This window comes from Bactrocera latifrons, unplaced genomic scaffold, assembly GCF_001853355.1.
Source record: "Bactrocera latifrons isolate USDA-ARS-PBARC rearing strain unplaced genomic scaffold, ASM185335v1 scaffold_78, whole genome shotgun sequence".
Lineage (NCBI taxonomy): Eukaryota > Metazoa > Arthropoda > Insecta > Diptera > Tephritidae > Bactrocera > Bactrocera latifrons.
This window is the reverse complement of record NW_017537467.1, coordinates 792,943-803,112: the sequence shown is the minus strand read 5'-3', so window position 1 is coordinate 803,112 and position 10,170 is coordinate 792,943. Positions and strand designations below refer to the sequence as shown.

At 38.4% G+C, this 10,170-nt stretch overlaps 1 protein-coding gene across 3 annotated transcripts in view; it reads right to left on the bottom strand.

The window, feature by feature from the left end:
• Positions 1-10,081, bottom strand: part of LOC108976566 (phosphatidylinositide phosphatase SAC2) — a 19,112-nt gene extending 9,031 nt beyond the window's left edge. Inside the window, exons 1-13 of one of the 3 annotated variants that reach the window (XM_018945766.1) lie at positions 9,829-10,081; positions 8,024-8,252; positions 7,539-7,962; positions 7,351-7,472; positions 7,109-7,281; positions 6,859-7,051; positions 6,468-6,795; positions 6,333-6,403; positions 5,833-6,048; positions 5,270-5,506; positions 4,889-5,205; positions 4,691-4,821; positions 3,848-4,509 (exon numbers count right to left, since the gene is read on the bottom strand). In XM_018945766.1, coding sequence (XP_018801311.1) covers positions 3,848-4,509; positions 4,691-4,821; positions 4,889-5,205; positions 5,270-5,506; positions 5,833-6,048; positions 6,333-6,403; positions 6,468-6,795; positions 6,859-7,051; positions 7,109-7,281; positions 7,351-7,472; positions 7,539-7,962; positions 8,024-8,252; positions 9,829-9,925 — 3,200 coding nt within the window. In that variant the 5' untranslated portion in view covers positions 9,926-10,081. Of the gene's footprint in view, positions 1-3,847; positions 4,510-4,690; positions 4,822-4,888; positions 5,206-5,269; positions 5,507-5,729; positions 6,049-6,332; positions 6,404-6,467; positions 6,796-6,858; positions 7,052-7,108; positions 7,282-7,350; positions 7,473-7,538; positions 7,963-8,023; positions 8,253-9,828 lie in introns of those variants that run through there. The other 2 variants (XM_018945764.1, XM_018945765.1) reach the window with 2 other exon arrangements.
• Positions 10,082-10,170: the final 89 nt, after the last annotated feature.

Genomic DNA, 10,170 nt, shown 5'->3' with positions numbered 1-10,170 from the left:
TGTCGCAGCGGAGAGAAAACAGGCTGCCTACCTCGCAACGTTACGATCGACCACAACACGTGCGGGATGGGATAGATACCGAGAGTTGAAGAGGGAAGCAAGACGCATTTGCAGACAAAAAAAAGAAAGAGGCCGAAATGCGTGAGTACGAAGAACTTGATAAATTGGCCGACACGGATAATGCTCGAAAATTCTACGATAAAATGAGACGGCTTACAGAAGGTTTCAAGACCGGAACATACTCTTGCAGATCCCCCAAAGGTGATCTAGTCACCGATGCCCAGAGCATACTTAAATTACGGATGGAACACTTCTCCAGCCTGCTGAATGGCAGTGAACACACAACGCCAGGAGAAGAGGAACAAGATTCCCTAATCGATGACGATGGAGCAGACGTTCCATTGCCCGACCATGAAGAAGTTCGAAAAGCAATTACCCGCTTGAAGAAGACCAAAGCGACGGGGGCCGATGGATTGCCGACCGAGCTATTCAAACACGGCGTCTTTGTAAAATATGTTCGGACGAAAGCATGCCCAACGATTGGAATTTAATTGTGCTATGCCCTATCCCCAAAAAAGGAGACCCCACAATCTGCGCCAACTACCGTGGGATTAGCCTCCTCAACATCGCATATAAGGTTCTATCGAGTGTATTGTGTGAAAGATTGAAGCCCACCGCCAACAAACTGCTTGGACTTTATCAGTGTGGCTATAGACCTGGAAAATCTACAACCAACCAGATATTCACCATGCGCCAAATCTTGGAAAAGACCCGTTAAAGAAGCTGCTTTCGACAGCAAGAAAAGGAGCTGCCTTTATGCCGCGATGTCTGAATTTGGTATCCCCGCAAAACTAATATGGCTGCATAAGCTGACGTCGAGCAACACTAAAAGCTCCGTCAGAATCGGGAAGGACCTCTCCGAGCCGTTCCATACCAAACGAGGTATCAGACAAGGCGATTCTCTATGGAGAAAATATTGATATCATCGGCCTCAACACCCACGCCGTTAGTTCTGCTTTCTCCAGGACCAGGACAAAGAACAAAACAAATGGGTCTGGAAATATCTCCTGTCATCAAACAAACAGTCGTCGAACTCGCACTTGGCACTCACGTCACTTTTGATAGTCATAACTTTGAAGTCGTAGATAATTTCGTCTATCTTGGAGCCAGCGTAAATACCACCAACAATGTCAGCCTGGAAATCCAACGCAGGAGTAGAGGTCCTCTGCTTCCTCGGATTCCTTCGGCGAGTACTGCGTCGAATACTTTCAGAGCTGAAGTGATTTCGTCCATTCGGACGACATGACTTAGCCAGCGTAGCCGCTGTCTTTTAATTCGCTGAATAATTCATATGTCAATGTCAACGTATATCTCATAAAGCTAATAGTTCCATCGAATGCGATATTTTGGCCGTGGCCAACGCGCAAAGGACCATAAATCTTTCGCAGAACTTCTCTCTCGAAAACTCGCGATGTCGACTCATCAGTTGTTGACATCGTCCAAGCCTCTGCACCATATAGCAGGACGGGAATTATGAGTTTTTTGCCGACGGACCTTTTAGTGTTGCTCAACGTCAGTTTACACAGGCGTATTAGGATACCACATTAAGGCATAGGGGTATAAAGGGAGCTCCTTTTTGTGCTATCAAAAGCAGCTGACGAAGAGGTGGTGTTTGTCGCCATATGTAAAAGAGTTTCCGGCTACTGCCAAGTGAATGGCGCTCAGAGAACGGTTAACCGTATAGAAAATGAGCGGTTACACGAATAGTCCACGACTTACGACTATCCGGATACTGCAAACCGAATATTATTATTCGAATAATGGCCTATCTGGTTAGTCGATTAATCGAGTACCAATAGCTCTAATTCACATGTAAGAAATATTAAAACTTTGTATGAAAATTAAATTTTTTATACCCACCAAGGATATTCGAAAGGAGAAAATCTACAGAGAAGCTCCTGGAAACTTCTCTGGTAGTCAGTAAACCACTGCGGAGATACAACCGGACATACCTGCGAAAAACTCAGACTACTGATCGCATTTTTCACTGCCCAGTGCAAACTGAAGAAACACTTACACAACATGGGACAAGCTTTTTACGTGAATTGTCGGTTCTGAGACAGAGAGCCGTAGACACCAGAACACCTGACTGAACAGCAGTCTGCAGACGCAGGTTGAAGGCCCTTGGATTCATGTTTTCAAGCAGAGATCACATCGCTTCGTTAACACCCACCAGCATTCTAGACTTCTTCAATACGCTGAGGCGATGGTGAGCCATCATCCAACTATCTTACACCCCAAGCAGCTGGAAAAGAATCAAAGTGGTGTTCCTCCCTAAGCCGGTCAGAAGGCCACACGATAACGCAAAATATTTTCGACCCAAGAGCCTCAAATCTTTCATGCTGAAGGTTCTCCAAAAGTTAATACACTTGCATATAAGAACAATCCTAGCGGGTCCCTTGTCGAATGCACAACATGCATTCATTATAAATCGAAATCGCTCTACACGGAGTGATAAATATTATTAAAAAGTCACTAGATCACAAATATTATAGTACACAATGACGGTCTTTCTTGACATAGAAAGACCTTTCAACAATTAGTGAATCTTTGTCACATGGCGGCATAGACGACACGGTGTGCAGATGGACACGATCGATGCTAATGAACAGAAAGATCATAGCATCAAATGATTCAACTACATGAAAAAACTGGTATTTTCCTCTCGTTTATGGGTGACAGCGCTGAATAGAATAAGTATTATATATCGTATAAGTATTATAAATCAGACTATATTCTCCAATGTTATATTTCAAAATTCACTTCCTGGTGAGGATACTTTCTAAACGTGAGTATAGAAAGGGGTTTGGTAGAAGAGGATGATACACTCTCTATCTATACCGACGTGTCCAAAATAGACTGGGGAGAAACGGTACTGTCCTATCCAACTACAAAGCTCAGTCAGCATTTTCCATGCGGAAGTATTAGGTATAGAGAGGGCCTGTAAAGCTCTACTAAAAAATGCGGGATTCAGATAGCAAGCATATACGCCAATAGACACAGACACAGAATAATTTCAATGGATATCCACAAAAAGCATAGCAGATATAAGTAGTTTCATTGAAAGCACAAAGTGGTTTGAGCGCAAAAATGAAACGAGGTAGCAAGTTGTTAGAAGTCCGACGATAGTGCATCAGAATGACGCATCATACCTACCTACCATGAGAAGATGAATATGGAAAATGACCTAAGAAAATTCAAACCTAGCAGTCAAGAGAGATATCAGAGCTGGGTTTGCAATATTTATTTTTACAATGTGCTTAAAAAGCGGTAAAAACAAGTTTTTCAAGAATACTACTACAATAATGAAAATGAATATGAATAAATGCGTTAGCAATTGCCTTTATGAGAATAACCGGTAAAACATTAACTACAAGAAAGGTATATGAGGAGTTTAAAAAACGTAAGCATGGTAATGTATTTGTTTTGAATGGCGAAAAAACCCCGAGTACAAAGCCTTGTATCCTTATACAGGCAATAATGTTTTTGCCTTTATTCATAATTAATATTTTCACTATATTGAATAGTTTGTTATAGTCTAGTTTATATATAAATATATGTATCCGTGTAACTATAATGTACAACAGCTTTTAGCGGATATTAATAATTATAAAGTTATATCAACTAAGAAATTTCGCTAATGGGATTCTTAATGCAAATGGCAATAGACATAAACACTAATACATATAACCCTATACATCAAAATAAACATAAAGAAAATGTAGTAGGTCTCCAGCTAGTCACCAACAATGAAAATATTCATGCTCATCAACAATAAAATACCGACCTGGCACGTTGCATTGTTGACTGCTCTATTTCAGGTTGTACACAGATTTGCGGATTTGGCGTTATTGGACGCACCGGTTGCGCATTCTCCAACAATCCCGTTGGCATAGTAACGTGATCCGTTACCGACGATATCGAAATGGCGTTGACATCTTCACTATTTTTGGCCATGCTATCCCTCTGCACCAACCGATCCAACTTCTCACCCGATGAAGGCGACTGTTCATCTTGTGTATTTCCCATGACAATTCCAACGGAGGGCAAAAAGTCGTTTTCAGTAAAACCCGACTTTCCAGAACCAGCCTTATTAGTTGCAGCGAGTGCGAAGTCTACATCCGAATCAACTTCGGGCTCATAAATACTGCTGTCGTTCTCATCGCTGTCTGTGCTACTGTGGGAATTGCGCTCCGTACGACCCACAGAAAACGTAGCTTTCTCAGCTTCCACGGCATGTTCTATTGAAGTTTGTGACTGACGCATGACCTGTGGATTTATTTTGGCTATTTCATTTGCCTGTTTCTGATTGTTGCTGCTTGTATTGGGATTTCTGTTTTTATTCGGATTAAGTGACTGTCCCAATTTGGAAAATTGACCAGCAACATTAAATATTGCTTTCGAACTGATTTGTACGAGTTGAGATTCGGAGAGATTGCGCGGCATGCCCTAAAATTAGCCGATAATGTAACGGTAGAAAAAATAGACATTAAGGATACGCATTTAATGAGGCATTTATATAATAGCGGCAACGTAGCAAATTGTCAACTTCTGTTAAATCTCGGTGGCAATTTTGTAATAAGACAACTGTTTGCGACATTAAATGAGTGTTACTATTTTATAAAATTACCTTTGGTGCTTCTAGCATGGGATTTCTACTTTTTCGACGCTGCAAAACACCCCCAGTGATGTATTGAACATCAGACTTGCCTATATTGTCAATGGCAATGCGGAACATGTCAACAATGGACATAAGAGATTCTGTAAGAGTAGGTATGGAAAAACTATATACTATGAAGAATACTGATGTCAAATAACCAATGCTTACCCATAACTTCTTCCTGCGTTTTAATCACATAAACCATATTATTAAAGAATCGTATATTCGCTGAACGAAACATGTGGAAATATCCGTCCACGCCGTCGACAGTATAGTTGAGCCTTAAACAGAGCAAAGCTGGCGCAGAGCCTTGAAACAATTTCGTTTGCTGATACATGCCCAACTCTATTAGCGTGATATTCTGTAACTGCACTTTTTCGAAACGCACAATCTTATCCAAGTGTGAATCATACTCGGCTACAATGTAGCAATCATCGGTGAGCAACAACACAGTATCCACATCGGTTTCGTTGAGGTCACCAGTACTACAAGATAAAATAAAGAGAGTTTTGATGAAACTGGGAATAACTCTCAAAAATTTCTACATACGTTGGATCAGCATCGATGAGACCCCACGACCCCACAGGATATTGCGCGGAACCAAGCAACAAACGACGACAATCATCTACGAGCAATTTTGCTTGCTCTGCACCCTCTAAAGCGTCGGTTTCGTCAGGTACAGTCTGACCGCCTAACGCATTCAATGACTCGGCGGAAACTTGATTTCCGAGCATGAGATCGATGGTGGCTTGACGATAGGAATCTTTAAAACGCGCGAGATAATAACTGAAATTTAACCACAAGAAAACAAGCATGACACAAATAGTGAGTAAATAAAAAAATACACAGATATAAATCAAAATAAAAAAATAAAAAATATATTAAGCCCATGCAATAAAATGGTGATATTGTGATTAGAGAATAGGCAGTAAAGAGAACTTATAAATAGCATAATAACCAAAGTAAGAAGAGCTTAAAACAAAATTAATGAAATTCAAAAGAATAATACCTTTTTAAACGATAGAAGTAATACAACGGAAACAATAGGAGCAACAAAGTTAACTAAATAACTAGATTTCAACTGCGCTTTTGGTTTAGCTGGTGCTGCGCACCTTGCGTTAACGATATTTTCCAGAAAATGCAATTCCGGACCAAGCACACCGGCGTGATAGTAACCGTGTGTAGGCGCCGGGGCAGACGAGCAGAGAATACATAATATTGTCTTCATAACTTCATCCTCTTTCAATTGATCAGCTTCGACCAGCTTGCCTTGCATTAAATCAATTATGCATTGCCGGAAGGAATCAGCGAAATTTTGAATGAAGAAACTACGAAGAACGAATTTTTAAAGGTGGTATTAAGAAATGTTGCTTTCAATGAAATGCAGGTTTTGCATCATAATATTAAATGCAAGTAAATTGAAATGTATAATACGATGCATATGAACTGGAAAGTAGCAAAACATTTGGAGCAACTATGTGTTGGATAATCAAACAAGAAATAGCAAAAATTACAAATAAAAATGCGTTTCTAATAAACGAGATTAATTAACCTTAACTATAAATTGATATCAACTTCAATACGAATAGCGCCAAAAATATATATAACTAACCGATTTGCCGAATTCATCCCGTCCTTCATCATGCCACTTATTTTACGCTCGCCGGTGCGCGTATAATCGCCCTAAAAGCAAAGAAAATATAAATTAATGTGAAAATGTATATGCATATAAAGTTGCATTGAGCACCTTTAGCGCATTTGTTCCCGCATATTGTCGGCTTATTATATCACCATTGTTGGCCCAAAGTATCATAAATGGTGATTTTAATTGTTCCGGTATCGGTGTATATGGTGGCGATAAGCCCAACTTAACCAGTTGAGATTCCAGCACAGCCTTGCCTATTGCCGTCTCTACAACATTTGTGCGATCCAAACAATCCATACAATTAACCCGAAATACTGATTTTTGATTACAAATAACACCACGCTGATCACGCCAATGAAAACCCATTGCGCCTGCTTCGGGAGCAAGTGCTTCCACGAGCGCAGAAACATTTTCAAAACGCATGCCGCGGCTGCAAAGGAATGTTAACAACTATATTGGAATATGTTATAGCCATAAATTACGAGATACGTACCAGTAATCGTGGAAATCAAAAGTAACATATGTCAAACGATCATTATTGTATAACACGACATGCTTTGCATACGTGTCTCCAATCAATTTCTCCTTACCGCTCTGCTCAACCAAATTGACAATGCAAACACCATCATACAATGAAATTTCTTTTGTGAAATGCAATTCGAATGCCTCCTGCGTTTCTTGTTCACCTTCAAAATTATGCAAAAATAAAGTTAATACTCAAAGAGATTGAATTCACCACCTACCCCTGTCCAAACGTGGCGGAGGTCGATATTTGTAACCTGGCTGACTCCAAAAGATGGGCACTGAACCACGTACCTGTGTGAATGACAAATGATGGTGGCGAAAAGATAATATTTGCTCCGTTTCGACATAATTGGCGCAATTACCCTCCTCGTCGACGCCACGTCGCTTATATCTAAAAAGATAAAATAAAAGCAACTCAGTAATGAGCAAGACAAATAAGCATTAATGCAGCAACATTTACCTAGTGCCAGCGCGATATCGTGACCTGCGCGATACCAGCGCTAATGTAAAGCATTCATTACCTATCACGCAAGGTTCCACCTGCACGAATCCTTGTATAACTGGCAATATCCATGTATTGTCCTGCAATATACGAGTTTACAATCATTTAAATACAACTTCAATATTCCATGCGGATAAAATACTTACCTTGAACTTCAAGATCCCAGCAATCATATGCATATTCCAAAAGAAACGTTCATCACTTTGTTGCCTTTGTTCACCGCCAGCACTTTGTCGCTGCAAATTATTGGTGATGTCGCTGTCCAAACTGAAGTAGAAACTATCTGTATCATCAAATATCTTATGCAGCTCTTCGGTGATGCGCTTTTCAATACGCGAAGGATCACGTATACCCACAGAAGACTTCATCTGATTAGACGCCAAAGCCGCAGCTTGCTGGGTGGTATTCTTAATAGTGTTACCCGCATTCTTTACAGCGCCCCATGTTTTGTTCATCAGCTGTGCACCTTCAAACAGCTTCGTTTTCGTAGTGGAAGTGGATGTTTTGTTGGTGCTGCTTATAGTGGAAGTATTCGATGTTGGCCGGTGTGTAGGCGTGCTATTTGCACTTCTACTTGGACAAATGTTGAAATAAATAATTTATAATTTCCAGTTTTTGATTTTGTCCTCACCTAGAATGCCTTGTGCAAGAAGTTAATACTGTGTCCGGTTCGTCAGAGCTCAAAATGCAAATCGATTTGATTTTATACACTAAACTTGGAGCATAAAGTACACCGACGGGCGTGGCCTCCTTCACAATCACCAAGTGCGATTCGTAGACATTTGGTAAGCTGATGACACCAACAATGCCATGTGTAATGCCGATACACTCGATGTCATCCACTGAGGACAAGTCCCAGCCTAAAAATACAGGAAATAAAGAATTAACTGGTAGTAAAAATGCTTTGATTACAATAATATCCGAGCAACCAAACCGAACAATTAGATACTATGTAACTTATCTCAAAAATAAATACGCAATAAAATTTTTCATTTATCAACAGAAAACAAAAATCGGTAACAATCAAAAGAGATAAGGCGCTTTTTATAGGCGTTAACCGCATATAATTCTGCAGTAATTACCGAGGTTTATGTTTTTCAATCACCAAAAAGACTGTTGACAGAGAATAATTCTTGCTTGATTTTGTATTACTTATAAAGACTATAATAATGATTAATTCAAAATAAATATATTACGGAAATTAGATAACTAATACGATTTCTGATAAATACAAATAAAACTGATAAATAAAATAAATTTGTATATTAAAGTACTTAAGCAATCACATAATAATTTATTCAATATGAGAGTAAGTTCACCAGCATGTCCTTAGACTGTATTCGAAAAGAAACGTTTTATCGTATTTTGAATCTTATTATTTATATTTAAACAAGAAAAAAAATTAACTTTGGTTACACCAACTACCCTTTACAAATAAAAAATTCTATATACAAGAATATTAATTTATATATTTTAAAGGGTCTTTGAGGTTTCCTTAATATACCCTGTTCAGGGTATACAAATATTGTCCGTACAGTTTATATATATGTATATTGATTTTCATAAAAACTATTTAGTATTGCTAAATCTGTTAATATAGAAGTTATGTACAAGTACACAAGACTCTTTAATGCCCCGATCCAGAAAACAGACAATTCCTAGCACTATATCAAACGTGTAAACATTCGCTTTTCCATATATAAACTAAAGCTCCGATTTTATACAATTCGCTTTTTCTATTACAAAGGGTTCAAGTGATTTCTTACCGTATCCTTTAGAACAGTCACAGTCAGGTATATACATACATGTACATAGCAACACAACGCACGGTCGAGTTTAGAATATGAGTGAGCATGTGAATTGCGTGTACAAACTTCTTATTTCGTTTCAGACTCATACTCTGTATTTGTTTGTACTTAATCATCAATTTTTGAATCGCGACATTGAATTGTACTTTAATCTCATCAACATAAACTGTAATTAAACGTTTAATTTTAAGAAACAAACTTTGCGTCTTGCTCCACTAAGCCCAACATTTCTATCAACACTATCCAGTATCGGAATGGGGGAAAAATGACGAAAATAAAAACAATATTTTCCTATACAATAGATATGTGGAACACATAGAACATTAAAATTTATATGTGCACTATGTACTCCAATTAACAATATTTGAAAGTAAATAAACTCGTTTCATGCCAAAGCAGAGCGTATTATAGGGGTTACCTCAAGTATAGTATATGTAATCGAGTTTGCCTTCAACTAAATACATATGGATATTAATCGATGGAAAAAAATAATTAATGCGTAATCAAAAATATTTTCTACGAAAATTGTACATCTATGAAACTCATTTTATGCACAAAGGCAACAAAGACTAAATTTCTTATCATGTTATCTAATTGAAAGTATATAGGTATATATATATATTCCTACCTGCTTTAATTGTAAACTCAGAGGTTTTCCGATGCCACCACAGACTTTTTTCGCGTTTCACGAAAATGTAATAATTATCAGTTTGAAAAACTTCCATTTTCACGGGTCACAAAATTACACCACTCTATATTTAGCAAACTTTCTAGTAACTTTTATTTTTATACACCAGCTTCATCAATTTGCAGTTTTTATTAGCAGACCAACCAAAATGATAATTTAACCTAGCGTATGGCTTCCAAGAAGAACTCGAAGATATATGAATATGAATCAGTAAACAAATGACAGAAAACTATTTGTCAAAAGACACAGCTGATCGGTACTGCCACCCTTATTAACTAACTT